The sequence below is a fragment of the Salmo salar genome, chromosome 21, assembly GCF_965601325.2.
Source record: "Salmo salar chromosome 21, fSalSal1, whole genome shotgun sequence".
In the NCBI taxonomy this organism is placed as follows: domain Eukaryota; kingdom Metazoa; phylum Chordata; class Actinopteri; order Salmoniformes; family Salmonidae; genus Salmo; species Salmo salar.
This window is the reverse complement of record NC_138311.1, coordinates 51,102,837-51,129,727: the sequence shown is the minus strand read 5'-3', so window position 1 is coordinate 51,129,727 and position 26,891 is coordinate 51,102,837. Positions and strand designations below refer to the sequence as shown.

At 47.3% G+C, this 26,891-nt stretch overlaps 1 protein-coding gene across 4 annotated transcripts in view; it reads left to right on the top strand.

Moving 5' to 3' along the window:
• LOC106582464 (oxysterol-binding protein-related protein 6) overlaps positions 1-26,891 on the top strand; it is a 94,227-nt gene that overhangs the window by 58,978 nt on the left and 8,358 nt on the right. For 2 of the 4 annotated variants that reach the window (XM_045704866.2, XM_045704865.2), the window contains exons 9-22: positions 2,347-2,439; positions 7,686-7,866; positions 11,006-11,136; positions 11,601-11,708; positions 12,235-12,366; positions 14,351-14,438; positions 15,850-16,103; positions 19,753-19,890; positions 20,878-20,941; positions 21,057-21,135; positions 21,649-21,793; positions 22,021-22,165; positions 24,835-24,961; positions 25,595-25,717. In XM_045704866.2, coding sequence (XP_045560822.1) covers positions 2,347-2,439; positions 7,686-7,866; positions 11,006-11,136; positions 11,601-11,708; positions 12,235-12,366; positions 14,351-14,438; positions 15,850-16,103; positions 19,753-19,890; positions 20,878-20,941; positions 21,057-21,135; positions 21,649-21,793; positions 22,021-22,165; positions 24,835-24,961; positions 25,595-25,717 — 1,808 coding nt within the window. The remainder of the gene's footprint in view (positions 1-2,346; positions 2,440-7,685; positions 7,867-11,005; positions 11,137-11,600; positions 11,709-12,234; positions 12,367-14,350; positions 14,439-15,849; positions 16,104-19,752; positions 19,891-20,877; positions 20,942-21,056; positions 21,136-21,648; positions 21,794-22,020; positions 22,166-24,834; positions 24,962-25,594; positions 25,718-26,891) is intronic. The other 2 variants (XM_045704869.2, XM_045704868.2) reach the window with 2 other exon arrangements.

Genomic DNA, 26,891 nt, shown 5'->3' with positions numbered 1-26,891 from the left:
GTGATTTATGTAGAATTCAAGGCACACTTAACCAACATGGCTACCACAGCATTCTGCAGCAATACGCCATCCCATCTGGTTTGCGCTTAGTGGGACTGTGATTTGTTTTTCAACAGGACATGAGTAGATGTGTCCAAACTTTTGACAGGTACTGTATGTCCTGTTGGACGGTGTATACCATGTGTATCCTGTACATACGACTAATAAAACTTGAAACAAACCCACAGCAGGAGTAGGGAGTTTAATCGCAGAACAGCGGTCTGAGTGGTTAGTCTCACTCTCACTCTTTCCTGCGCGATGGGAGAGGAAGGCGAGGCGTTGATTCCTTGTCACCCAGGTGATGAGGTGAGGTGTGTCTGGACCTCATGGTCAGGCTGTGTGAGGCCCAATCCATTTTCAACACAGCCACCATCTCTGTCACTGTACATCAACACACTCAAATAGACTCACATTATTCATTGTTGCTTTTTGTTTCTTTCCAATCAATAATGTATAACAAATTGCATTTGATTAAGATAATTCATCAGACTTTGAATGTTTGCCATTTACTTTGAATCGTAACGTTTCTTTAATATAAAGTCATATTTTTTAACTCAATTGTGTGGAGATGATACCATCCGCCATTTCATAGCTAATGATGTGTGTGTGTTAACTGTCATTTCTGCTTTGCCTGTCCTATTAACCACCTCTTACATACAGTTGAAGTCAGATGTTTACATACACTTAGGTTGGAGTCATGAAAACTCGTTTTTCAACCACTCCACAAATTTCTTGTTAACAAACTATAGTTTTGGCAAGTCGGTTAGGACATTTACTTTGTGCATGACACAAGTAATTTTTCCAACAATTGTTTACGGACAGATTATTTCACTTATAATTCACTGTCTCACAATTCCAGTGGGTCAGAAGTTTACATACACTAAGTTGATTATGCCTTTAAACAGCTTGGAAAATTCCAGAAAATGATGTCATGGCTTTAGAAGCTTCTAATAGGCTAATTTACATCATTTGAGTCAATTGGAGGTGTGTCTGTGGATGTATTTCAAGGCCTACCTTCAAACTCAGTGCCTCTTTGCTTGACATCATGGGAAATTCAAAAGAAATCAGCCCAAGACCTCAGAAAAACATTTGTAGACCTCCCTAAGTCTGGTTCATCCTTGGGAGCAATTTCCAAATGCCTGAAGGTACCACGTTCATCTGTACAAACAATAGTACGCAAGTATAAACACCGTGGGACGACGCAGTCATCATACCGCTCAGGAAGGAGACACATTCTGTCTCCTAGAGATGAACGTACTTTGGTGCGAAAAGTGAAAATCAATCCCAGAACAACAGCAAAGGACCTTGTGAAGATGCTGGAGGAAACATGTACAAAAGTATCTATATCCACAGTAAAACGAGTCCTATATCGACATAATCTGAAAGGCCGCTCAGCAAGGAAGAAGCCACTGCTCCAAAACTGCCATAAAAAAGCCAGACTACGGTTTGCAACAAAGATTGTCTTTTTGGAGAAATGTCCTCTGGTCTGATGAAAGAAAAATAGAACTGTTTGGCCATAATGACCATCGTTATGTTTGGAGGAAAAAGGGGGAGGCTTGCAAGCCAAAGAACACCATCCCAACCGTGAAGCACAGGGGTGGCAGCATCATGTTGTGGGGGTGCTTTGCTGCAGAAGGGACTGGTGCACTTCACAAAATAGATGGCAATCTGTGGAAGGAAAATAATGTGGATATATTGAAGAAACATCTCAAGACATCAGTCAGGAAGTTAAAGCTTGGTCGCAAATGGGTCTTCCAAATGGACAATGACCCCAAGCATACTTCCAAAGTTGTGGCAAAATGGCTTAAGGACAACAAAGTCAAGGTATTGGAGTGGCCATCACAAAGCCCTGACCTCAATCCTATAGAACATTTGTGGGCAGAACTGAAAAAGCGTGTGCGAGCAAGGAGGTCGACAAACCTGACTCAGTTACACCAGCTCTGTCAGGAGGAATGGGCCAAAATTCACCCAGCTTATTGTGGGAAGCTTGTGGAAGGCTACCCGAAACGTTTGACCCAAGTTAAACAATTTAAAGGCAATGCTACCAAATACTAATTGAGTGTATGTAAACTTCTGACCCACTGGGAATGTAATGAAAGAAATAAAAGCTGAAATAAATCATTCTCTCTACTATTATTCTGACATTTCACATTCTTGAAATAAAGTGGTCCTAACTGACCTAAGACAGGGAATTTTTACTAGGATAAAATGTCAGGAATTGTGACTAAACTGAGTTTAAATGTATTTGGCTAAGGTGTATGTAAACTTCCGACTTCAACTGTATTCTCATCAATGTTTGTTGTGTAGCATAGTTCTGTAGACATGTCAAAGAAAAACAAGCGCATGAACAGAAGATGGAGAGCCAAAAGTGTCTGCAAAGATTCAAAATTGCAGAATCAGGTACCTCTTATTTCTTAGATTTCCAGTGTCTCTCTCACACACACATACAGTACCAGTCAAAAGTTTGGACACGCCTTCTCATTCAAGGGTCTTTCTTTATTTTTACTTTGTTCTACATTGTAGAATAATAGTGAAGACATCTATGAAATAACACATATGGAATCATGTAGTAACCAAAGAAGTGTTAAACAAATCAAAATATATTTTATATTTGAGATTATTTAAAGTAGCCACCTTTTGCCTTGATGACAGCTTTCCACACTCTTGGCATTCTCTCAACCAGCTTCACCTGGAATGATTTTCCAACAGTCTTGAAGGAGTTCCCACATATGCTGAGCACTTGTTGGCTGCTTTTCCTTCACTCTGTGGTCCAAGTCATCCAAAACCATCTCAATTGGGTTGAGGTCGGGTGATTATGGAGGCCAGGTCATCTGATGCAGCAATCCATCACTCTCCTTCTTGGTCAAATAGCCCTTACACAGCCTGGAGGTGTGTTGGGTCATTGTCCTGTTGAAAAGCAAATGATAGTCTCACTAAGTGCAAACCAGATGGGATGGCTTATCGCTGCAGAATGCTGTAGCCATGCTGGTTAAGTGTGCCACCAGCACAGCACCATCACAACTCCTCCATGCTTCACGGTGGGAACCACACATGCAGAGATCATCCGTTCACCTACTCTGCGTCCCACAAAGACACAGGGGTTGGAACCAAAAATCTTGAGTCGAGGAGTCGAGGGAGGAGGTGGTGCTGGTTTCCAATGTTCATTCTCTGGGTTTCATAGTGAATCAAGAGAAGAGATGTTTTACTCCATCTCAGCGCATTTCATTTCTGGGTCTCGAGTTTGACTTGTCGAGAATCGTGCGTTCTTGTCCCCGCAGAGGGAGGCCCAATTTTGACTGGGTCACAGTGCGTTTTTGTCAGTACCTGCGCCTATTGGGGATGATGGCTTCTATGATGGCCGTGCTTACACTCGGCTGTTGCTGATGTGATGTAATGTTGGTGGGTGAAAGACACTCACTTGGACGCAGCATGACACCTAAATCGGCCTCTCTGGGTGTCCCCGTCATGCCTACGGGCTTGGTGGGGGGACGCGTGGCTGTTGTTGCTGAGTAATCCCATGGGTCGAGTTATATCCCGCAAGGTGATCCCGACAGACGCATCAAGGGTGGGGGTGCACTGTGAGAGGGCAACACAAATCGGGGGTTGTGGACAGTGTTGCAGAGCGGCCAGCACATAATTTACCTGGAGCTGTTGGAGGTGTACATAGCGCTCAGGTGTTTTTTCCCATTGTTGACAGTTCAACATGTGCTGGTGAGGACCGAAAACAGAACAGTGGTGGCTCAGGGATGGGTGCGGTCTCAAGCCCTCTTATCCTTTGCTCGCTCCCTACTGCTGTGGAGCAGTGCACACTTTCCTTCACTCCAGGTACCCATGGGTGGTCTCCTAGATATGGAAAATGTTAGGCAGGGCTGACATAGATCTTTACGCATTGTGAGAAAATGCGAATTGTCGGCTGTTTTTCTAAATAAGGGACCTGGGTGCTCCGTTGGAAATGGATGCTCTCACGCACCAGGGGCCTTTGACCCTCCTTTACACGTTTCCCGCTGTGGATCTGATTCAGCACACACTAGACGGTACGTCGGGAGGGCTTGTCTTTGATCCTTGTGGCTCCCCATAGGCCCAAACGACCTTGGTTCATGGGGATCATCCTTTTAGGCGGGGATTGCGCAGGGACCTGTTGTCCCAGGTGCACGGACAGGTCTGGAACCCGCGGCCGGAGATTTGGAATCTGTGGGCTTGGCACCTGAAAGGTCCAATCTGATGGCAAGGTGTTTACCTCTAAACGTTATTGCTACTATACAGTCTGTATGAAGTTCACCCTTGCGACTCTAAGGTGACGTTGCGTCCTAATGTGACCTTTGACCCTAAGGTCATGACTATGTCCTAAAGGTCTCTAGCTTTTGAGCTTTTCAGGTTGCATGCCCTGTGTCCAGTACGAGCATTACCATGTACATTGAGCGGACCAGGGGTGTCAGTTTGTGTGACTAACTTTTTGTCTGTTTTGATAATCCGGCTCGTGGTAGAGCGCTTTCTAAGCAGCGTCTCTCCAACTGGGTTGTGGAGGATATCTCTCAGGCATATGACAGGAATTACGTAATGGTGTGCACGACCACTCTACCAGGGGCCTGCGGCCTCTTGGGCATTGTTTAACTTCTCTAGGGCCGGTGGGACGAAATCGTCCCACCTACGTAACAGCCAGTGGAATCCTGTGGCGCGTTATTCAAATACCTTAGAAATGCTATTACTTCAATTTCTCAAACATATGACTATTTTACACCATTTTAAAGACAAGACTCTCGTTAATCTAACCACACTGTCCGATTTCAAAAAGGCAAAACATTAGATTATGTCAGCAGAGTACCCAGCCAGAAATAATCAGACACCCATTTTTCAAGCTAGCATATAATGTCACAAAAACCCAGAAGACAGCTAAATGCAGCACTTACCTTTGATGATCTTCATCAGATGACACACCTAGGACATTATGTTATACAATACATGCATGTTTTGTTCAATCAAGTTCATATTTATATCAAAAACCAGCTTTTTACATTAGCATGTGACGTTCAGAACTAGCATACCCCCCGCAAACTTCCGGTGAATTTACTAAATTACTCACGATAAACGTTCACAAAAAGCATAACAAATATTTTAAGAATTATAGATACAGAACTCCTCTATGCACTCGATATGTCCGATTTTAAAATAGCTTTTCGGTGAAAGCACATTTTGCAATATTCTAAGTAGATAGCCCGGCATCACAGGGCTAGCTATTTAGACACCCAGCAAGTTTAGCACTCACCAAAGTCAGATTTACTATAAGAAAAATGTTATTACCTTTGGTGTTCTTCGTCAGAATGCACTCCCAGGACTTCTACTTCAATAACAAATGTTGGTTTGGTCCCAAATAATCCATTGTTATATCCAAATAGCGGCGTTTTGTTCGTGCGTTCAAGACACTATCCGAAAGGGTAAAGAAGGGTGACGAGCATGGCGCATTTCGTGACAAAAAATGTCTAAATATTCCCATTACCGTACTTCGAAGCATGTCAACCGCTGTTTAAAATCAATTTTTATGTCATTTTTCTCGTAAAAAAGCGATAATATTCCGACCGGGAATCTGCATTTAGGTAAACAGACGAAAGAAAATAAAGCATGGGGTCGACTCGGGCACGCGCCTAAGCCCATTGTCCTCTGATCGGCCACTTGCAAAACGCCCTAATGTGTTTCAGCCTGGCGCTGCCTCGATATCATTCAGCTTTTTCCCGGGCTCTGAGAGCCTATGGGAGCCGTAGGAAGTGTCTCGTTACAGCAAAGATCCTCAGTCTTCAATAAAAAGAGCCAAGATGAACAACAACTTGTCAGACAGGCCACGTCCTGTTCAGAATCCTCTCAGGTTTTTGCCTGCCATATGAGTTCTGTTATACTCACAGACACCATTCAAACAGTTTTAGAAACTTTAGGGTGTTTTCTATCCAAAGCCAATAATTATATGCATATTCTAGTTACTGGGCAGGAGTAGTAACCAGATTAAATCGGGTACGTTTTTTATCCGGCCGTGTCAATACTGCCCCCTACCCCCAACAGGTTAAAGGGTTGCCTGTAGGAGATATTTGTGATGCGGCGAGTTGGGCATCACCACACACTTTTTGTGAGGTTTTATCACTTGGATGACACTCCTCCCAGTGTAGCCCAAAGTGTGCAGATTGCGCAATACCCGAGTACCGGAGGTTTTCCTGTCGAGTTGGAACTCTGGGTGGTCTGTTTTGGGGCCCTTTCATTTGGTGTCCACTGGGGGTTCGGCTTGGGGCGTGATTTCATATCCCCGTAGCTGTGTTGTACTGAGTTGACCGACTGAAAGGGAACGTAGATTTATGACTGTACCTATTGTTCCCTGAAGGAGAAACGAGGTACAACACCTGTTCAGCCCCGCGCCGCCCAGTTCTGAGCTCGGGGAAGAGCAGTACTTCATTGAAGGAATGAATCCATGCCTGGAGTTTATCCCCTGTGGAAGGCGGGGCTTCCGGTGAGGCACAGCGTTCCTTGGCCTTGTCAGGCATGATTCTAATGTTCTTCAGTAGAGGGATCTAGCGAGCAAACTCCTAATAGCTGTGTGGTACCTCGTTTCCCTCCTTCAGGGAACAGTAGTTATAGTCATAACTGTACATTATGCAATTATATGTCAGGGCAAAGAACGTGTTTGGTTATCTGCTCTCGATTCAATGTCCTTTTGTACTCATAATACAAAGCCTGAACCACATTTTTGGGGCTGTACAATGCCTTATTCTCATGTTGACTAAATTACTCCATTTACTTTGAACACTCTGTAAAGCTTCAAGAGAAGGCTTTGGATTCATATTACACTATTCTTTTAAACTCTCCCAATTACCTATGGCAACAGTTTAAAAGCCTTTTCCTTCATGATACTTAGTTTTTATCACTACGTGTGTTCTGGTAGATTAGGTAGCCCAGAACCAACCATTTTCTCACCAGGAAGCCCAAAACCCACCGTTTCGTCACCAGGAAGCCCAGAACCAACCATTTCCTCTCCAGGAAGCCCAAAACCCACCGTTTCGTCACCAGGAGGCCCAGAACCAACCATTTCCTCTCCAGGAAGCCCAAAACCCACCGTTTCGTCACCAGGAAGCCCAGAACCAACTGTTTTCTCACTAGCGGCCCTCTGGTATACATACATATTGTTGTTAATGAGTGAGTCATCAGTCCAGGAGAAACAAGGGGAGGGATTTTTTCCTTGTTTGTTTTTTTTAAGCAAATGTAGTGATGTATTTATAGCCAAGGCTTGAAAAGAACATTGGTTGGAACGAAGCCTCAGCTTCATCTGTGCTTTGCTGTCCCATATGACTTGTCAGACTTGGTGTGATTCATATAGTGATATAAACACAGAGTGAGTATCTGTCTTGACTATGTCAGAAGAGAACGCAGAAGGTCTTATGGAGCTCCATCTGTAGATCACATTACTACATTCCCAAGTCTCCAAGTGGTACTGACACTCCTCTCCTTCCTCGCCTCCTCTCCCTCTCGTTTCTCTCCATTCTCCTCTCCTCCCTCCCTCTCCTTCCTCTCATTCCTCCCTTCCTCGCCTCCTCTCCCTCTCGTTTCTCTCCATTCTCCTCTCCTCCCTCCCTCTCCTTCCTCTCATTCCTCCCTTCCTCTCCTCCTCTCAGGTCCCCTCTCTCCCTGTGAGTGCCAGTATGTCGCCCACGCGCCTCCACTCCTCCAACCCCAACCTGTGCGCTGAGCAGGTGGACTTCCAGACCCCTGTCTCTCGCCAGATTCCTGACAACATGGAGTGTGGCGGTGACTACATCAAACTACAGGAGGACTTCTGCCTCATCGCTCAGAAAGGTACAGTGGCTTGCAAAAGTATTCACCCCCATGGCATTTTTCCTATTTTGTTGCCTTACAACCTAGAATTAAAATAGATTTTTGGGGGGGTTTGTATCATTTGATTTACACAACATGCTTACTACCACTTTGAAAATATTTTTTATTGTGACAGAAACAAGAAATAAGACAAAAAAACAGAAAACTTAAGCCTGCATAACTATTCACCCCCCCAAAGTCAATATTTTGTAGAGCCGCCTTCTGCAGCAATTACAGCTGCAAGTCTCTTGGGGTATGTCTCTATTAGCTTGGCACATCTAACCACTGGGATTTTTGCCCATTCTTCAAGACAAAACTGCTCCAGTTCCTTAAAGTTGGATGGGTTCCGCTGGTGTACAGCAATCTTTAAGTCATACCACAGATTCTCAATTGGATTGAGGTCTGGGCTTTGACTAAGCCATTCAAAGACACTTAAATGTTTCCCATTAAACCACTTGAGTGTTGCTTTAGCAATATTCTTAGGGTCATTGTCCTGCTGGAAGGTGAACCTCCGTCCCAGTCTCAAATCTCTGGAAGACTGAAACAGGTTTCACTCAAGAATTTCCCTGTATTTAGAGCGCCATCCATCATTTCTTCAATTCTGACCAGTTTCCCAGTCCCTGCCGATTTAAAAACATCCCCACAGCATGCTGCCACTACCATGCTTCACTTTGGAGATGGGGTTCTCGGGGTGATGGGAGGTGTTGGGTTTGCGCCAGACATAGCGTTCTCCTTGATGGCCAAAAAGCTAAATTTTAGTCTCATCTGACCAGAGTACCTTCTTCCACATGTTTGGGGAGTCTCCCACACGCCTTTTGGCGAACACAAAATGTGTTTGCTTATTGTTTTCTTTAAGCAATGACTTTTATTTGGCCACTCTTCCATAAAGCAAAGCCTTATGGAGTGTACAGCTTAAAGTGGTCTTATGGACAGATACTCCAATCTCCGCTGTGGAGCTTTGCAGCTCCTTCAGGGTTATCTTTAGTCTCCTTGTTGCCTCTCTGATTAATGCCCTCCTTGCCTGGTCCATGAGTTTTGGTGGGCGGCCATCTCTTGGTGTGGTGCCATATTCCTTCCATTTTTTAATAATGGATTTAATGGTTCTCCGTGGGATGTTCAAAGTTTCAGAGATTCTTTTAGAACCCTGATCTGTACTTGGTGGAGCTCCTTGCTTAGTGGTGTTGCAGACTCTGGGGCCTTTCAGAACAGGTGTATATATACTGAGATCATGTGACAGATCATGTGACACTTAGATTGCACACAGGTGGACTTTATTTAACATTTATTTTTATTTTTTTAAACAAGTTATTGTTTTCATTTCACTTCACCAATTTGGACTATTTTGTGTATGTCCATTATATGAAATCCAAATAAATATCTATTTAAATTACAGGTTGTAATGCAAGAAAATAGGAAAAACGACAAGGGGGTGAATACTTTTTTAAGGCACTGTAGACATACACACATATACTGTATACACAATCACACACACACAAACACGCACAGTCTTCTGCACTGATTGATAGGTCATGTTAACTACACTGGAATGCATTTCACACCAACCAACAAATGTATTTACACTTCACGTCCAGATGAACAAATCATTGGCCCTGGGGTTTTGTCATCCCGGAACATCCTCCTGGCACACCCTCATTTTCTGTAAACAAATCGGTGCACAAAGATGCAATTTGTTAACTTCAGTAGCGGCCCATGGGTACATTTACTGGGGGCAAAGCCAACCAGACCAGTTGAAATATTGGTTTGGTCTATATCCCGTTCAAAATACATTCATAGGCTACACGTCCATGAAATAAGACTGATAAAGCTGTCCTTCCACAGACAAAGTTCCAAGATAAGAGAAACACTACTCTTGCTCGTACCATTTGTTTTATAAGCCCAGAATGTCACTTTTGCACACCCGCAACAGTCAGCAAGATTGTTTGGGGAAAGTATATGTTCTCTTTCATTGTCGCATTACATTATATGCCTATTCTTACTATAAAATATTAAATATACAGTGCTTTCGGAAAATATTCAGACCCCTTGAATTTTTCCACATTTTGTTACGTTACAGCCTTATTCTAAAATGGATTAAATAAATACAAATCCTGAGCAATCTACACACAGTACCCCATAATGACAAAACAAAAACGCGTTTTTAGAAATGTTTGCAAATGTATACAAAATTTAAACATAAGTATTCAGAACCTTTGCTATGAGACTTTGCTATGAGACTTGAAATTGATCTCAGGTGCATCCTGTTTCCATTGATTATCCTTGAGTCCACCTGTGGTAAATTCAATTGATTGGACATGATTTGGAATGGCACACACCTGTCGACATAAGGTCCCACAGTTGACAGTGGCACCATCCCTACGGTGAATCCTGGCACTATCCCTACGGTGAAGCATGGTGGTAACAGGATCATGCTGTGGGGATGTTTTTCAGTGGCAGGGACTGGGAGACTAGTCAGGATCGAGGGAAAGATGAACGGAGCAAAGTACAGAGAGATCCTTGATGAAAACCTGCGCCAGAGAGCTCAGGACCTCAGACTGGGGTGAAGGTTCACCTTCCAATAGAACAATGACCCTAAGCACACAGCCAAGACAACACAGGAGTGGCTTCGGGACAAGTCTCTGAATGTCCTTGAGTGGCCCAGCCAGAGCCCGGACTTGAACCCGATCCAACATCTCTGGAGAGACCTGAAAATAACTGTGCAGCAACGCACCCCATCCAACCTGACAGAGCTTGAGAGGATCTGCAGAGAAGAATGGGAGAAACTCCCTAAATACAGGTGTGCCAAACTTGTAGAGTCATACCCAAGAAGACTCAATGCTATAATATTAATTGAATCAATTTTAGAATAAGGCTGTAGCGTAACAAAATGTGGAAAAAGTGAAGGGATCTGAATACTTCCCGAATGCTCTGTATATATTAAAACGTATTATTATATATATTATTATTTCATTTTTTCAGCCTCGGTAAGCTCCTGCATCAGTCTGTCCCTGTTCACCATCCCTTTACACTATCCATACCAGCAAAGTGTAGGGAAACCATGAGTAAGAGTTGTAAGTGACCAGAGGGTATGTTTAAAATGATTTCTGGTTCCTGTCTTTTGCAGTCCACTCCATGTTGAAGTCTGCATTCAACACGGTGGCCATGGAAAAGGAGAAGATCAAATCTGTTTTCTCAGACCAGGAGCAGTCAGAGCGGTCTGCCCAGGTCATCACCCTCAGGAAGTCTCTGTCACAGGTGAGACCGGCAGGTGTTCATTTAGAATTCTCCTTCTACACTACCCATAATCCTCCTGCACTGGGAACAGTCACTATAAATGGTTAATTGTGTTGTTTTTGTCAGACCACACTACATCACCTTAAATATTCTGTGCAGTACTTGAAACATGAAATGTACTTGCTGGAGAGATGAGGAGTTTCAATGGAATTGGTATGACTTTCATCACTGCTTGAGTTTGATTTCTGTTTCTTTGCGAATGGATCCATTTCATATACTCACACAGTGAGACGAAAACAGAGCAGCCATGGTATGTAGAGTGGGGGGTAACCTACACATGATATGTGTAGAGCTGAATATGAATGTAGAGCTGTACAATATAGATCCAGTTGTAATGTTTTTCTTGTTTAGTTCTGTATTCCTCTCTACACCCCTCTCCTCCAGCTGACAGATTAGTGATTGATTAGTATTTCTCCTCATTTCAGGCCCTGTCCCAAAACGCTGAGCTTAAAACCCGACTGGGCCGCATCCACTCTGAGTCGGTCCTGTCTGAACAAACGATCAGTGTGAACCTCATCACCAGTCCTGATGAGGTAGCTAGCTACGTCTTCTACTGGATCAAGTCGTTGTTTTGTTGTCGTTGTCCCTGACGTGCAGGACACTTGCCATTGCAGTGCTGGGTGTGCTTATGGCAGCCAGCTGGTAGCTACCAGGTGAGGTCAGGGAGAATAGGGGTCTTGTGTGTTGTTTATCTCCTCTGTGGTGCTATGCATCCTGTTGTAGAGATGGACAGGTAACTTTAGTTAACTGGAAAACATTGTGTATTCTCTGCTTTACTGCGTTTACCAATTAGGGTATTGATTCCTGTCCTTAAAGAAGGTGCTTCCAGTATCTCTTGGCAGGTGAGCTCACTGATCATTAAAGTTGTGCTGAACCTGACGTCAAGGTAAATGGAAAAAACAATGTGATCTTACCAGGAATATAGGAAGAATAAAGTCACCAATGACTGCTGGGTCTCCACCGTCTCCACTTTGACACAGTTCAGTTCTATGTCGTCTCGCCACCTAAAGTCACTAGTAAAAGACGTTGTCCTGATTGTGTTTCTCTGTTTCCTTAAAGGGGGGGGAGCAGAGGGGAATCCCTCTGACTCAACAGACGTCCAATGAGAGCAGGCTGTCTATGTCAGAGTCTGTGTCGGAGTTCTTCGACGCCCAGGAAGTACTGCTGTCAGCCAGCTCGTCAGAGAACGAGGTGAGAGAGGGCTGGGGGTCGGAGAACAGATAAAACATGGCCAAGTGGAGCTGGAGTTAGTCAGATATGATTAAAACCAGTGTGAGAGACAGAGATAGCACACAACAAAAACTCAGACATGTAGAGACAGAGAAAGGCCAACTAGAGGGGGGCACTCCAAGCTAGAGGGGGGCTCTCCGAGCTAGAGGGGGGCTCTCCAAGCTAGAGGGGGGCTCTCCGAGCTAGAGGGGGTCTCTCCAAGCTAGAGGGGGTCTCTCCAAGCTAGAGGGGGTCTCTCCAAGCTAGAGGGGGGCTCTCCAAACTAGAGGGGGGCTCTCCAAGCTAGAGGGGGGCTCTCCAAGCTAGAGGGGGGCCCTCCAAGCTAGAGGGGGTCTCTCCAAACTAGAGGGGGGGCTCTCCAAGCTAGAGGGGGGCTCTCCAAGCTAGAGGGGGGCTCTCCAAGCTAGAGGGGGTCTCTCCAAGCTAGAGGGGGTCTCTCCAAGCTAGAGGGGGTCTCTCCAAACTAGAGGGGGGCTCTCCAAGCTAGAGGGGGGCTCTCCAAGCTAGAGGGGGGCTCTCCGAGCTAGAGGGGGGCTCTCCAAGCTAGAGGGGGGCTTTCCAAGCTAGAGGGGGTCTCTCCAAACTAGAGGGGGGCTCTCCGAGCTAGAGGGGGGCTCTCCGAGCTAGAGGGGGGCTCTCCGAGCTAGAGGGGGGCTCTCCAAGCTAGAGGGGGGCTCTCCAAGCTAGAGGGGGGCTCCAAACTAGAGGGGGGCTCTCCAAGCTAGAGGGGGGCTCTCCGAGCTAGAGGGGGGCTCTCCGAGCTAGAGGGGGGCTCTCCAAACTAGAGGGGGGCTCTCCAAACTAGAGGGGGGCTCTCCAAACTAGAGGGGGGCTCTCCAAACTAGAGGGGGGCTCTCCAAGCTAGAGGGGGGCTCTCCGAGCTAGAGGGGGGCTCTCCAAGCTAGAGGGGGGCTCTCCGAGCTAGAGGGGGGCTCTCCAAACTAGAGGGGGGCTCTCCAAACTAGAGGGGGGCTCTCCGAGCTAGAGGGGGGCTCTCCGAGCTAGAGGGGGGCTCTCCGAGCTAGAGGGGGGCTCTCCGAGCTAGAGGGGGGCTCTCCAAACTAGAGGGGGGCTCTCCAAACTAGAGGGGGGCTCTCCAAGCTAGAGGGGGGCTCTCCAAGCTAGAGGGGGGCTCTCCAAACTAGAGGGGGGGTCTCCAGTCTCTAGTCTATTATGCTGCTGGGTCCAGTCATGTCCTTCAACTGGGTCCTTCAACTGAGTCCAGTCATGTCCAATTTCTCATGAAACCAACTCCAGGTTTTCAATGGTACGCCCTTCTTTATGGATTTGACATGGTCCTTCCTCCAGTCTGATGGTTTGTCTGTTCTTAAGCCAAAGGGATGGCTTTTTTCACTCACTGCCATGACAGGCCCAATGACAGGCCCAATGCCATGAGTACCGAGCATCAGTCAGTATGGCCCCATAAGAGCCATCACCCTTGAGGCCTATCTGGCTGCTCCCCAGGTATGAAAACCAAGTGCTGCTATCTAGAGTCCTGCTGAAGGATTACTCACCAAGGAGGTCCATCACCAGGCTAGGGCCAAACCCTCTGCCTCAGGTGCCAGGCCCTATTCATTACTACCAACAGCCACAATCTGCTATTCTCTGCCACCGGCAGTAAGTTCATTGTATGTTACTATATATAAAGTGGAAATGCTGCAGTGTCTCATCTTGTGGTGACTGCAGAAAGAGAGAGAAGAGATAGCAAGCACTGACGGCAGTTTTCTAGTCACGGGCAAAATGCAGTGTGTGTGTGTGTGTGTGTGTGTGTGTGTGTGTGTGTGTGTGTGTGTGTGTGTGTGTGTGTGTGTGTGTGTGTGTGTGTGTGTGTGTGTGTGTGTGTGTGTGTGTGTGTGTGTGTGTGTGTGTGTGTGTGTGTGTGTGTGTGTGTGTGTACTATACTGTACTGACTCAGTGGCTCTGTTGTCTTCCTCTAACCCTCTAGGCCTCAGACGATGAATCATACGTCAGCGATGTGAGCGATAATATTTCAGAAGACAATGCCAGCGTGACTGATAACGTCTCCAGACAAAGTAGGTCCTCCTTAGCTTTCCAAAAATGCCTCTCCTTCCATTACAGTGTGTGTGGGGGGGGGGGGGGGGGGGGGGGGTGGGGGTGGGGGGGATTTACCTTGCAGGCCTCTCCTTCCATTACAGTGTGTGTGTGGGGGTGGGGGTGGGGGTGGGGGGGATTTACCTTGCAGGCCTCTCCTTCCATTACAGTGTGTGTGTGTGGGTGGGGGGGATTTACCTTGCAGGCCTCTCCTTCCATTACAGTGTGTGTGTGGGGGTGGGGGTGGGGGGGGATTTACCTTGCAGGCCTCTCCTTCCATTACAGTGTGTGTGTGTGGGGGTGGGGGTGGGGGGGATTTGCCTTGCAGGCCTCTCCTTCCATTACAGTGTGTGTGTGGGGGTGGGGGTGGGGGGGATTTGCCTTGCAGGCCTCTCCTTCCATTACAGTGTGTGTGTGGGGGTGTGTGGGTGGGGGGGATTTACCTTGCAGGCCTCTCCTTCCATTACAGTGTGTGTGTGGGGGTGGGGGGGATTTACCTTGCAGGCCTCTCCTTCCATTACAGTGTGTGTGTGGGGGTGTGTGGGTGGGGGGGATTTGCCTTGCAGGCCTCTCCTTCCATTACAGTGTGTGTGTGGGGGTGGGGGTGGGGGGGATTTGCCTTGCAGGCCTCTCCTTCCATTACAGTGTGTGTGTGTGGGTGGGGGGGATTTACCTTGCAGGCCTCTCCTTCCATTACAGTGTGTGTGTGGGGGTGTGTGGGTGGGGGGGATTTACCTTGCAGGCCTCTCCTTCCATTACAGTGTGTGTGTGGGGGTGTGTGGGTGGGGGGGATTTACCTTGCAGGCCTCTCCTTCCATTACAGTGTGTGTGTGGGGGGGTGGGGGTGGGGGTGGGGGGGATTTACCTTGCAGGCCTCTCCTTCCATTACAGTGTGTGTGTGGGGGGGTGGGGGTGGGGGTGGGGGGGATTTACCTTGCAGGCCTCTCCTTCCATTACAGTGTGGGGGTGGGGGTGGGGGGGATTTGCCTTGCAGGCCTCTCCTTCCATTACAGTGTGTGTGGGTGGGGGGGATTTACCTTGCAGGCCTCTCCTTCCATTACAGTGTGTGTGTGTGGGGGTGGGGGTGGGGGGGATTTACCTTGCAGGCCTCTCCTTCCATTACAGTGTGTGTGTGGGGGTGGGGGTGGGGGGGATTTACCTTGCAGGCCTCTCTGTGTGCCAACAGCTGCACTCAGGGCATATGAAAGCTATGTGAAGTGTAGGAATGCCTCTATCTTCTATTCTAACCCTTCATCCTTCGACTATGTTCCAGTCATGAACTACCTGTGGCTATTATGAGATGCAAGGATTAGGATTTTCACAAAGCCTTGTAGTTCAGACAGTCATCAGTCCTGACGATGGTCCGTGACAGTACTGTACTTCTGGTTTCAGTGCCGAACGGAGACCTGGCTGGAAGTGCCTTCCGTAACGGGCGACGCCCGTGTCTCCCCGCCCCCTCGCCAGACTGCAGCAACATCAACCTGTGGAACATCCTGAGGAACAACATAGGGAAGGACCTGTCCAAGGTGTCCATGCCTGTGGAGCTCAATGAGCCCCTCAACACCCTGCAGCACATGTGTGAAGAGCTGGAGTACACTGAGCTGCTAGACAGGGCTGCCGATACGGAGGACCCCTATGAACGCATGGTACGGCCCAAACACTCACCTCTGTGTATGAACGCATGGTACGGCCCAAGCACTCACCTATCTACGTATAAACGCATGGTACGGCCCAAACACTCACCTCTGTGTATGAACGCATGGTACGGCCCACCGACTCACCCCTCTGAGTATGAACTCATGGTACTGCCCAAACACTCACCCCTCTGAGTATGAACTCATGGTACGGCCCAAAGACTAACCCCTCTGAGTATGAACTCATGGTACGGCCCAAAGACTCACCCCTCTGAGTATGAACTCATGGTACGGCCCAAAGACTAACCCCTCTGAGTATGAACTCATGGTACGGCCCAAACACTCACCCCTCTGAGTATGAACTCATGGTACGGCCCAAACACTCACCCCTCTGAGTATGAACTCATGGTACGGCCCAAAGACTCACCCCTCTGAGTCGTATAAAGCTTCATGGTTACAGTTCTGAAAAGGCCACCAGTATAACTCTGCATTCTCTACCACCACAAGGTATGACGAAATGGCACATTACTGTAACTCTTAGTGATGATGTGACCCAGTCAACCAGCTAACACAGAGGAAACATACCACAGAGACTCATCAGACGATGTAAAACCTCTTTATATTAGGATGCATTAGCAACCATAGACATTACCATCACTAACCCATACAGCGTGACCCAGTGCCTCCCATCACTAACCCATACAGCGTGACCCAGTGTCTCCCATCACTAACCCATACAGCGTGACCCAGTGTCTCCCATCACTAACCCATACAGCGTGACCCAGTGCCTCCCATCACTAACCCATACAGCGTGACCCAGTGTCTCCCATCACTAACCCATACAGCGTGACCCAGTGTCTCCCATCACTAACCCATACAGCGTGACCCAGTGTCTCCCATCACTAACCCATACAGCGTGACCCAGTGTCTCCCATCACTAACCCATACAGCGTGACCCAGTGTCTCCCATCACTAACCCATACAGCGTGACCCAGTGTCTCCCATCACTAACCCATACAGCGTGACCCAGTGCCTCCCATCACTAACCCATACAGCGTGACCCAGTGTCTCCCATCACTAACCCATACAGCGTGACCCAGTGTCTCCCATCACTAACCCATACAGCGTGACCCAGTGTCTCCCATCACTAACCCATACAGCGTGACCCAGTGTCTCCCATCACTAACCCATACAGCGTGACCCAGTGCCTCCCATCACTAACCCATACAGCGTGACCCAGTGTCTCCCATCACTAACCCATACAGCGTGACCCAGTGCTCTCCCATCACTAACCCATACAGCGTGACCCAGTGCCTCCCATCACTAACCCATACAGCGTGACCCAGTGCCTCCCATCACTAACCCATACAGCGTGACCCAGTGTCTCCCATCACTAACCCATACAGCGTGACCCAGTGCCTCCCATCACTAACCCATACAGCGTGACCCAGTGCCTCCCATCACTAACCCATACAGCGTGACCCAGTGCCTCCCATCACTAACCCATACAGCGTGACCCAGTGCCTCCCATCACTAACCCATACAGCGTGACCCAGTGCCTCCCATCACTAACCCATACAGCGTGACCCAGTGTCTCCCATCACTAACCCATACAGCGTGACCCAGTGTCTCCCATCACTAACCCATACAGCGTGACCCAGTGCCTCCCATCACTAACCCATACAGCGTGACCCAGTGTCTCCCATCACTAACCCATACAGCGTGACCCAGTGCCTCCCATCACTAACCCATACAGCGTGACCCAGTGTCTCCCATCACTAACCCATACAGCGTGACCCAGTGCCTCCCATCACTAACCCATACAGCGTGACCCAGTGCCTCCCATCACTAACCCATACAGCGTGACCCAGTGCCTCCCATCACTAACCCATACAGCGTGACCCAGTGCCTCCCATCACTAACCCATACAGCGTGACCCAGTGTCTCCCATCACTAACCCATACAGCGTGACCCAGTGCCTCCCATCACTAACCCATACAGCGTGACCCAGTGTCTCCCATCACTAACCCATACAGCGTGACCCAGTGCCTCCCATCACTAACCCATACAGCGTGACCCAGTGTCTCCCATCACTAACCCATACAGCGTGACCCAGTGCCTCCCATCACTAACCCATACAGCGTGACCCAGTGTCTCCCATCACTAACCCATACAGCGTGACCCAGTGCCTCCCATCACTAACCCATACAGCGTGACCCAGTGTCTCCCATCACTAACCCATACAGCGTGACCCAGTGCCTCCCATCACTAACCCATACAGCGTGACCCAGTGTCTCCCATCACTAACCCATACAGCGTGACCCAGTGCCTCCCATCACTAACCCATACAGCGTGACCCAGTGCCTCCCATCACTAACCCATACAGCGTGACCCAGTGTCTCCCATCACTAACCCATACAGCGTGACCCAGTGCCTCCCATCACTAACCCATACAGCGTGACCCAGTGTCTCCCATCACTAACCCATACAGCGTGACCCAGTGCCTCCCATCACTAACCCATACAGCGTGACCCAGTGTCTCCCATCACTAACCCATACAGCGTGACCCAGTGCCTCCCATCACTAACCCATACAGCGTGACCCAGTGTCTCCCATCACTAACCCATACAGCGTGACCCAGTGTCTCCCATCACTAACCCATACAGCATGACCCAGTGTCTCCCATCACTAACCCATACAGCGTGACCCAGTGCCTCCCATCACTAACCCATACAGCGTGACCCAGTGTCTCCCATCACTAACCCATACAGCGTGACCCAGTGTCTCCCATCACTAACCCATACAGCGTGACCCAGTGTCTCCCATCACTAACCCATACAGCGTGACCCAGTGTCTCCCATCACTAACCCATACAGCGTGACCCAGTGTCTCCCATCACTAACCCATACAGCGTGACCCAGTGTCTCCCATCACTAACCCATACAGCGTGACCCAGTGCCTCCCATCACTAACCCATACAGCGTGACCCAGTGTCTCCCATCACTAACCCATACAGCGTGACCCAGTGCCTCCCATCACTAACCCATACAGCGTGACCCAGTGTCTCCCATCACTAACCCATACAGCGTGACCCAGTGCCTCCCATCACTAACCCATACAGCGTGACCCAGTGTCTCCCATCACTAACCCATACAGCGTGACCCAGTGCCTCCCATCACTAACCCATACAGCGTGACCCAGTCCCTGGTAGTGACAGACATGTTAGTTTGTGTATATCTGTGCGCTGCTGTGGCGTTGACAGTGACCATTCTGAAGGATAGATAGCCTTGGTCTTCCAGAGACAAAGACCAGAAATATCATGCTCTGATGCAGCTGTCCACCTTGTTCAGTCTCACATCTGTCATTCTACTGGCTTAGTTATCATAACAGGACGGTGTGTGAATACAACATTTTGGAGACTATGACATTTCATTACTGGGATGTTGTAAACCAGTATGTTCCAGGGGTTTAACTGCTGTTACTTTATGGTACCATGCAGTATTTGATGTACAAATGATTCATGCATAACTTTCAGAAAAGGAGAATTTGTGTTTCAGTGTAACTGCAGCAGCCATATTAACGTAAGGCATTAAAGACATTGTGTATGTTTTATGTAGTTAGTGTCGTTTTGTTTGATTGTGTTGCTGTTTCTCTGCTACAGGCCATTATGGCAGCGTTCGTCATCTCAGGGTACTCCTCCACGTACTACAGAGCGGGAAGCAAGCCATTCAACCCTTTACTGGGAGAGACATATGAATGTATCCGTGAGGACAAGGGCATGTGTTTTATCGCTGAGCAGGTAGGTTCCCACAGTACTGCATTTTAGATTGTAATGAATGGACAGGGTGAAACCTGATCCTAGATCAGCACTTCTATGAATACAGGCTCTGGCATATTTACCAATACCTTATTAACCCTCATACAGTGTGTATACGTTATCAAGAAATGAATAAATACTGTAAATGTCCCTAAAAAAACCCAGGTCAAATGTAGTCTCTCTAGACAGACTGGTTGCCTCCCACAATTTATAACTAACATGAGCTGTAGGTTGCAGTATTGTATTGCATTGTGCTGCAGACTGATCCTGTCAGGTCTGTAGGCTTTCAGTGTGCTTAAAGAAAGACTGTCCCAGTCTGCTGCTAGTGTAGGTCCAGGGTCAGGTCCAGGGTCAGGTCCAGGGTCAGGTCCGAGTCCAGGGTCAAGTCCAGGGTCAGGTCCAAGTCCAGGGTCAGGTCCAAGTCCAAGGTCAGGTCCAGGGTAAGGGTCAGGTCCAGGGTAAGGGTCAGGGTTCCAGGGTCAGGTCCAGGGTCAGGTTCAAATCCAGGGTCAGGTCCAAGTCCAGGGTCAGGTCCAGGGTCAGGGTTCCAGGGTCAGGGTTCCAGGGTCAGGTCCAGGGTCAGGGTTCCAGGGTCAGGTCCAGGGTCAGGGTTCCAGGGTCAGGTCCAGGGTCAGGGTTCCAGGGTCAGGTCCAGGGTCAGGGTTCCAGGGTCAGGGTTCCAGGGTCAGGGTTCCAGGGTCAGGGTTCCAGGGTCAGGGTTCCAGGGTCAGGTTTAAGTCCAGGGTCAGGTCCAAGTCCAGGGTCAGGTCCAGGGTCAGCTGTTAATGGTTGCCCAGTCCGCATGATATTCACGATATAATGACTCACCCTCTCCTTCTCACAATACGTTTAGAATGGTTCTAGAAGGAAGTGGCTACTTTTGTATCTGGACCTAAAATGAATTCCTCTAAGAGGCAATAATCTAGCAGTATTGTCACTGATGTTATGACGTTTGATTATCTCTTGAAGGTGAGCCACCATCCACCCATATCAGCTTGTCACGCTGATTCCAACAAGTTCACCTTCTTGCAAGGTACGTTACCTGTTGAATTACAGTGTCACACACACACTTCCTCAATGAGGTCATGGTTTTTCATTGTGCATCAAGATGGTACATTAATGGCTAATTCTGCCGATTTTCTTCTCAGACGTCAGATGGAAAAACAAATTCTGGGGGAAATCAATGGAAATCCTCCCGATTGGCACCGTTAATGTTATCCTTCCAAGGTATTCCACACACACACACACACACACACATACACACACACACACACAGAGAGTCTGACATCCTCAAGACATATCCCCACTGTCACTTACTATAGGAGGTACATCCATAAAAGTGGCCTTACCTTCTTGAAGCCTTCAGGTCCCTGCTAGCCTACCCCTGCCACAGCCATCATTCCACTCTGGGTCCCTGGAAGCTTTACAGAGCTACTGTATGCCCTATTAAAGTGCCCTTGACAAGGTTTGGGAGGGGGGAGCTGTGGGAAATGAATCACTCAGACAGAAGAGCAGGAAGGGATGTGTGAAGGCTGCTGAATAAGCACATAGATTATAGTACATCACAAGTGTCTCTGCCTCAGAAAAATGAGATTCCACAGGCCCTGCTATTTAGCTTGTGAGACTTCTAACGCTCTGTGTGATTATGTGGCCACGTTAGCATCTTAAAGACACAGTCGCACTTCAAAGCTATTATGTGATTACTGTAGATATCCTGACTGCTGCTGTTGTGTCGTTCAGCTTTGGTGACCACTATGAATGGAACAAAGTCACCACCTGCGTGCACAACATCCTAAGCGGCAGAAGGTGGATCGAACACTACGGGGAGATCACCATTAGGAACACCAAAAGCAGTGCCTGTATCTGCAAACTTACCTTCGTCAAGGTAAGACATCGGTGAACTCAGCTGTGGATATGTCCGGTAAAATTACTATGAAGTCCAAAGACAATTATGTGCTGAGAAATAACCATCCCTGTGAATCATGTATCACTTATCTTGGCTGACTACAATTTGGACATTTAATTATTGTCAATATTGTTTCCTTGCCAGTGGATGATGATTGTTATTTATCTTATGATCACAATATTACTGTTGTCTCATTTTGCTTGTAGGGAAATTACTGGAGTTCTAATGTGAATGAGGTTCAAGGGTTTGTGATGGACCAAGAGGGAAAGGTAGTGCGTCGGCTGTTCGGAAAATGGCACGAGGGCCTTTACTGTGGAGTCCCGCCCTCTGCCAGATGCATCTGGAGGCCAGGTGTGAATTTTGGCAGCTATTTTAGATTTTATCTTAAAATACCTTTTAGTCTTAGTCACATCATTTTATCCTTCGTTAGTTTTAGTTATTATCAGTCTACTAAAACTATTTTAGTGTAGTTTTAGTCACAGACATTTTAGTCACATAATAGTCGGTGCATTTTTTAAAATATGAAATAATGAATATTTAGGCTACCTCTAACTTCCATCATGTACACATTCAGATAGCCTTGTTCAACTAGGCCTACTATCCCCTCGTATACCTTAGCTGGCAATATTGAGGGCAGATTGTAACCAATGCCAGCCATAATGAACCATATAGGCTATAAAGCCTTGGCTACAGGTTAAACAATTTACAGCTGATTTTTCTCCCCATCATAACTGTCAAGGAGGGTAAATAAAAGTGGTTTCCTTGAAAAGGGGAGAATTTCAGCTTTCCAAAATCTATTACTGTACTCCTTATATTCAACAAATAGCATTCGTTTTTCCCATAGGAAAAAAGCATCAGCAACTTGATGAGGACTTGTGAGGCGTCTATATCTTAAACTAGGCACTCTCATGTACTTGTCCTCTTACTCAGTTGTGCACCGGGGCCTCCCACTCCTCTTTCTATTCTGGTTTGAGCCAGTTTGCGCTGTTCTGTGAAGGGAGTAGTACACAGCGTTGTACGAGATCTTCATTTTCTTGGCAATTTCTCGCATGGAATAGCCTTCACTTCTCAGAACAAGAATAGACTGACGAGTTTCAGAAGAAAGGTCTTTGTTTCTGGCCATTTTGAGCCTGTAATCGAACCCACAAAAACTGATGCTCCAGATACTCAACTAGTCTAAAGAAGGCCAGTTTTATTGCTTCTTTAATCAGGACAACAGTTTTCAGCTGTGCTAACATAATTGCAAAAGGGTTTTCTAAAGATCAATTAGCCTTTTAAAATGATAAACTTGGATTAGCTAACACAACGTGCCATTGGAACACAGGAGTGATGGTTGCTGATAATGGGCCTCTGTACACCTATGTAGATATTCCATAAAAAATCAGTTGTTTCCAGCTACAATAGTCATTTACAACATTAACAATGTCTACACTGTATTTCTGATCAATGTTATGTTATTTTAATGGACAAAAAATCTGCTTTTCTTTCAAAAACAAGGACATTTCTAAGTGACCCCAAACTTTTGAACAGTAGTGTATATGTATTGTTTTTTGCTGACAAATAAAATTGTTTAATCAATCAATCCAAACTATGCAGTGGACATTTGATGAATGGAAAGAGACATCTATTACAAAACAACAAACATTTTAATGGCATGCAGAATACATTTTCTGTTTGTCGAGATTGACATAGTCTATTTATTGTGGTGTTGAAAACACAAACCGTGATATTGGAGTGTCCAAAGTCGGTATTGTTTATTGGTTGTGTGGTGCATTGGCTCAGAAACCTGTTGGTGATAAATGTGTTGCATATATTTTATAGAATTATAACTATGGCATCAAAATAATGAAAATGTGATTCCCTCCCAGCTGATCATTGTCTGCAGCCGACTCTGATCGTAGTGTAATGAAACAGGCAGGGAGAGTGAGCTCGTCTGTGGTGGACGGAGAATCCTCAACCTTCTGGCCCATAGCACTGTGTGGCATCGACTGTGCTATGTCGATATCCACATTTATAAACACAAGGTCACTACAGTTATTGTTATTTGTGTTCGTAAACACTATTTTGAGTTAATTCAATGAGGGGGGAGGGTGTTCCATGTATTTGACTGGCTATGGGGAGGGTCGTGTAAAAATATTTTTTCCGTTGGGGAGGGGGGTGCATTTTCTTTATGACACCTTGAGTTGGACCAGCCCCTCCCATTCCCCAGTAAATTTCGATCTGTCCCTAATCAAAGCAAAAATAGCCTACATGAAAGTAAGAAAGATTATTGTTTCTAGTTGAGGTTAGGCCAGGTCTCTCTTGAAAAATAGATGTTATCTCAATGAGAAAAACCTGTATAAATAAAGGTTAAAAAAAAGGAGGTGTCCTGGCTTCACATCAGTTCAAAAGATGGACAAGTGGACAAGGCCGGGCAGAGCAGCTCAATCAGACCATGCAACTCAGAGGATTGCATGAAATATTTTGCAAGCATATATGCATTAAGACAAAACAGATGAAAAGGAGCTTCATGTCAAATTAAATGTCCATTAGTCTCACGTGGAATTCTCGTCTCGTCACATTTTCGGCGACTAAAATGAAAAGTAATTTGTAATAGTTATCGTTTTTTTCCCCAGGGTGTCTCGTCATAGTTTTAGTCAGGAAAAATAGGTAGTTGACGAGTATTTTTCATCATAGTTAATGTTGACGAAAGTAACTACGTCAATCATACTGTTGCTATGCAAGACGATTTGAATTGGATATCCGCTATCGTTAAGCAGACAACAGCATTAGATTAAACCATAAAATACTACTACATGAGATTATAATACGGGATCAAAGAAAGTGTTGACACTGGTGTCAATAATCCACTCCAATGGAAAAAAAGACTTTGAACTAAATATTCTTTTCTTTTTTCTTTCTTTAGGGGTTGGATCAGCTTTATTGTTGCTTCCATCAATGTAATTGTCTGCATTTAAATAAAATAAAAATAACTTTGAACTGATTCTTGATCTGTGTGATGTCATGTGTTCCTTCCTCAGGGTCCATGCCCACAGACTACGAGCTGTATTATGGCTTTACCAGGTTTGCCATTGAGCTCAATGAGCTTTGCCCTGAGATGCAAGACCTGCTACCACCCACAGATGCCCGCTTCAGACCCGATCAAAGGTAGAGACATACAACCGTTACGCCATCACACTTTCAGCTACTGTGCCTAGAAAACGGTATGAGAAATGCACTGTGTGCTACCTACTGCTGCCACCTGTTGAGAGAAGGTGGAGCGGTACCATTATCATACAGATCTGACTGGATGAACCACTGAACTAGCACACCTTTATTGTCATGAACCTTGCCCTGGAGGCTAGTTGAACCAGCTGCCAAATCAAAATTGACTATATTGTAAAAATGTATGAAAACAAAAATATGCATTTTGGTCTAAATTTAAAGCAAGGGTTAGGCATTAGGGTTAGCGGTGTAGTTAATGTTAGGTTTAAAATCAGATGTTATGACTTTGTGGCTGTGCCAGCTAGTGACCACTCTGCGGAATTGCCTCCAGAACAAGATTCATGACAATAAATGCCAACCAGCACAATGCAGCTGTTGTTGTGGTCTGATATAGATTTACAGAATGGTTGATTAGTGAAGCTCTAAAAAGGACTAAAAGCTAGTTTTACATCTGAAATAAGAGGATGAGGTATTATTTGAATGGTTAAATATGTTTACAAGCTTTATGTGTATTTCCCTGATGAGTAACATTTGACAGTATATTTGACTCATAGGGATGTTGTTTCTCTACATTAGACACCTGGAGGAGGGGAATGTGGAAATGGCAGCCTCAGAAAAGCAGCGTATTGAGGACATGCAGCGCACCAGGAGGAAGTGGCAAGACGAGAACGACATTAAGCATGAACCACGCTTCTTCAAGTGAGTAAAGAGGCTAGATGGTCATTTACAAGGACATACTGTATTCCCCAGGCCAGCTTAGTGGGGGAAACGGGGTAGGTTGGGAAGGTCTCCCCAGGCCAGCTTAGTGGGGGAAACGGGGTAGGTTGGGAAGGTCTCCCCAGGCCAGCTTAGTGGGGGAAACGGGGTAGGTTGGGAAGGTCTCCCCAGGCCAGCTTAGTGGGGGAAACGGGGGGTAGGTTGGGAAGGTTTCCCCAGGCCAGCTTAGTGGGGGAAACGGGGTAGGTTGGGAAGGTTTCCCCAGGCCAGCTTAGTGGGGGAAACGGGGTAGGTTGGGAAGGTCTCCCCAGGCCAGCTTAGTGGGGGAAACGGGGGGTAGGTTGGGAAGGTCTCCCCAGGCCAGCTTAGTGGGGGAAACGGGGTAGGTTGGGAAGGTCTCCCCAGGCCAGCTTAGTGGGGGAAACGGGGGGTAGGTTGGGAAGGTCTCCCCAGGCCAGCTTAGTGGGGGAAACGGGGTAGGTTGGGAAGGTCTCCCCAGGCCAGCTTAGTGGGGGAAACGGGGTAGGTTGGGAAGGTCTCCCCAGGCCAGCTTAGTGGGGGAAACGGGGTAGGTTGGGAAGGTCTCCCCAGGCCAGCTTAGTGGGGGAAACGGGGGGTAGGTTGGGAAGGTTTCCCCAGGCCAGCTTAGTGGGGGAAACGGGGTAGGTTGGGAAGGTTTCCCCAGGCCAGCTTAGTGGGGGAAACGGGGTAGGTTGGGAAGGTCTCCCCAGGCCAGCTTAGTGGGGGAAACGGGGGGTAGGTTGGGAAGGTCTCCCCAGGCCAGCTTAGTGGGGGAAACGGGGTAGGTTGGGAAGGTCTCCCCAGGCCACCTTAGTGGGGGAAACGGGGTAGGTTGGGAAGGTCTCCCCAGGCCAGCTTAGTGGGGGAAACGGGGTAGGTTGGGAAGGTTTCCCCAGGCCAGCTTAGTGGGGGAAACGGGGTAGGTTGGGAAGGTCTCCCCAGGCCAGCTTAGTGGGGGAAACGGGGTAGGTTGGGAAGGTCTCCCCAGGCCAGCTTAGTGGGGGAAACGGGGTAGGTTGGGAAGGTCTCCCCAGGCCAGCTTAGTGGGGGAAACGGGGAAGGTTGGGAAGATTTCCCCAGGCCAGCTTAGTGGGGGAAACGGGGTAGGTTGGGAAGGTCTCCCCAGGCCAGCTTA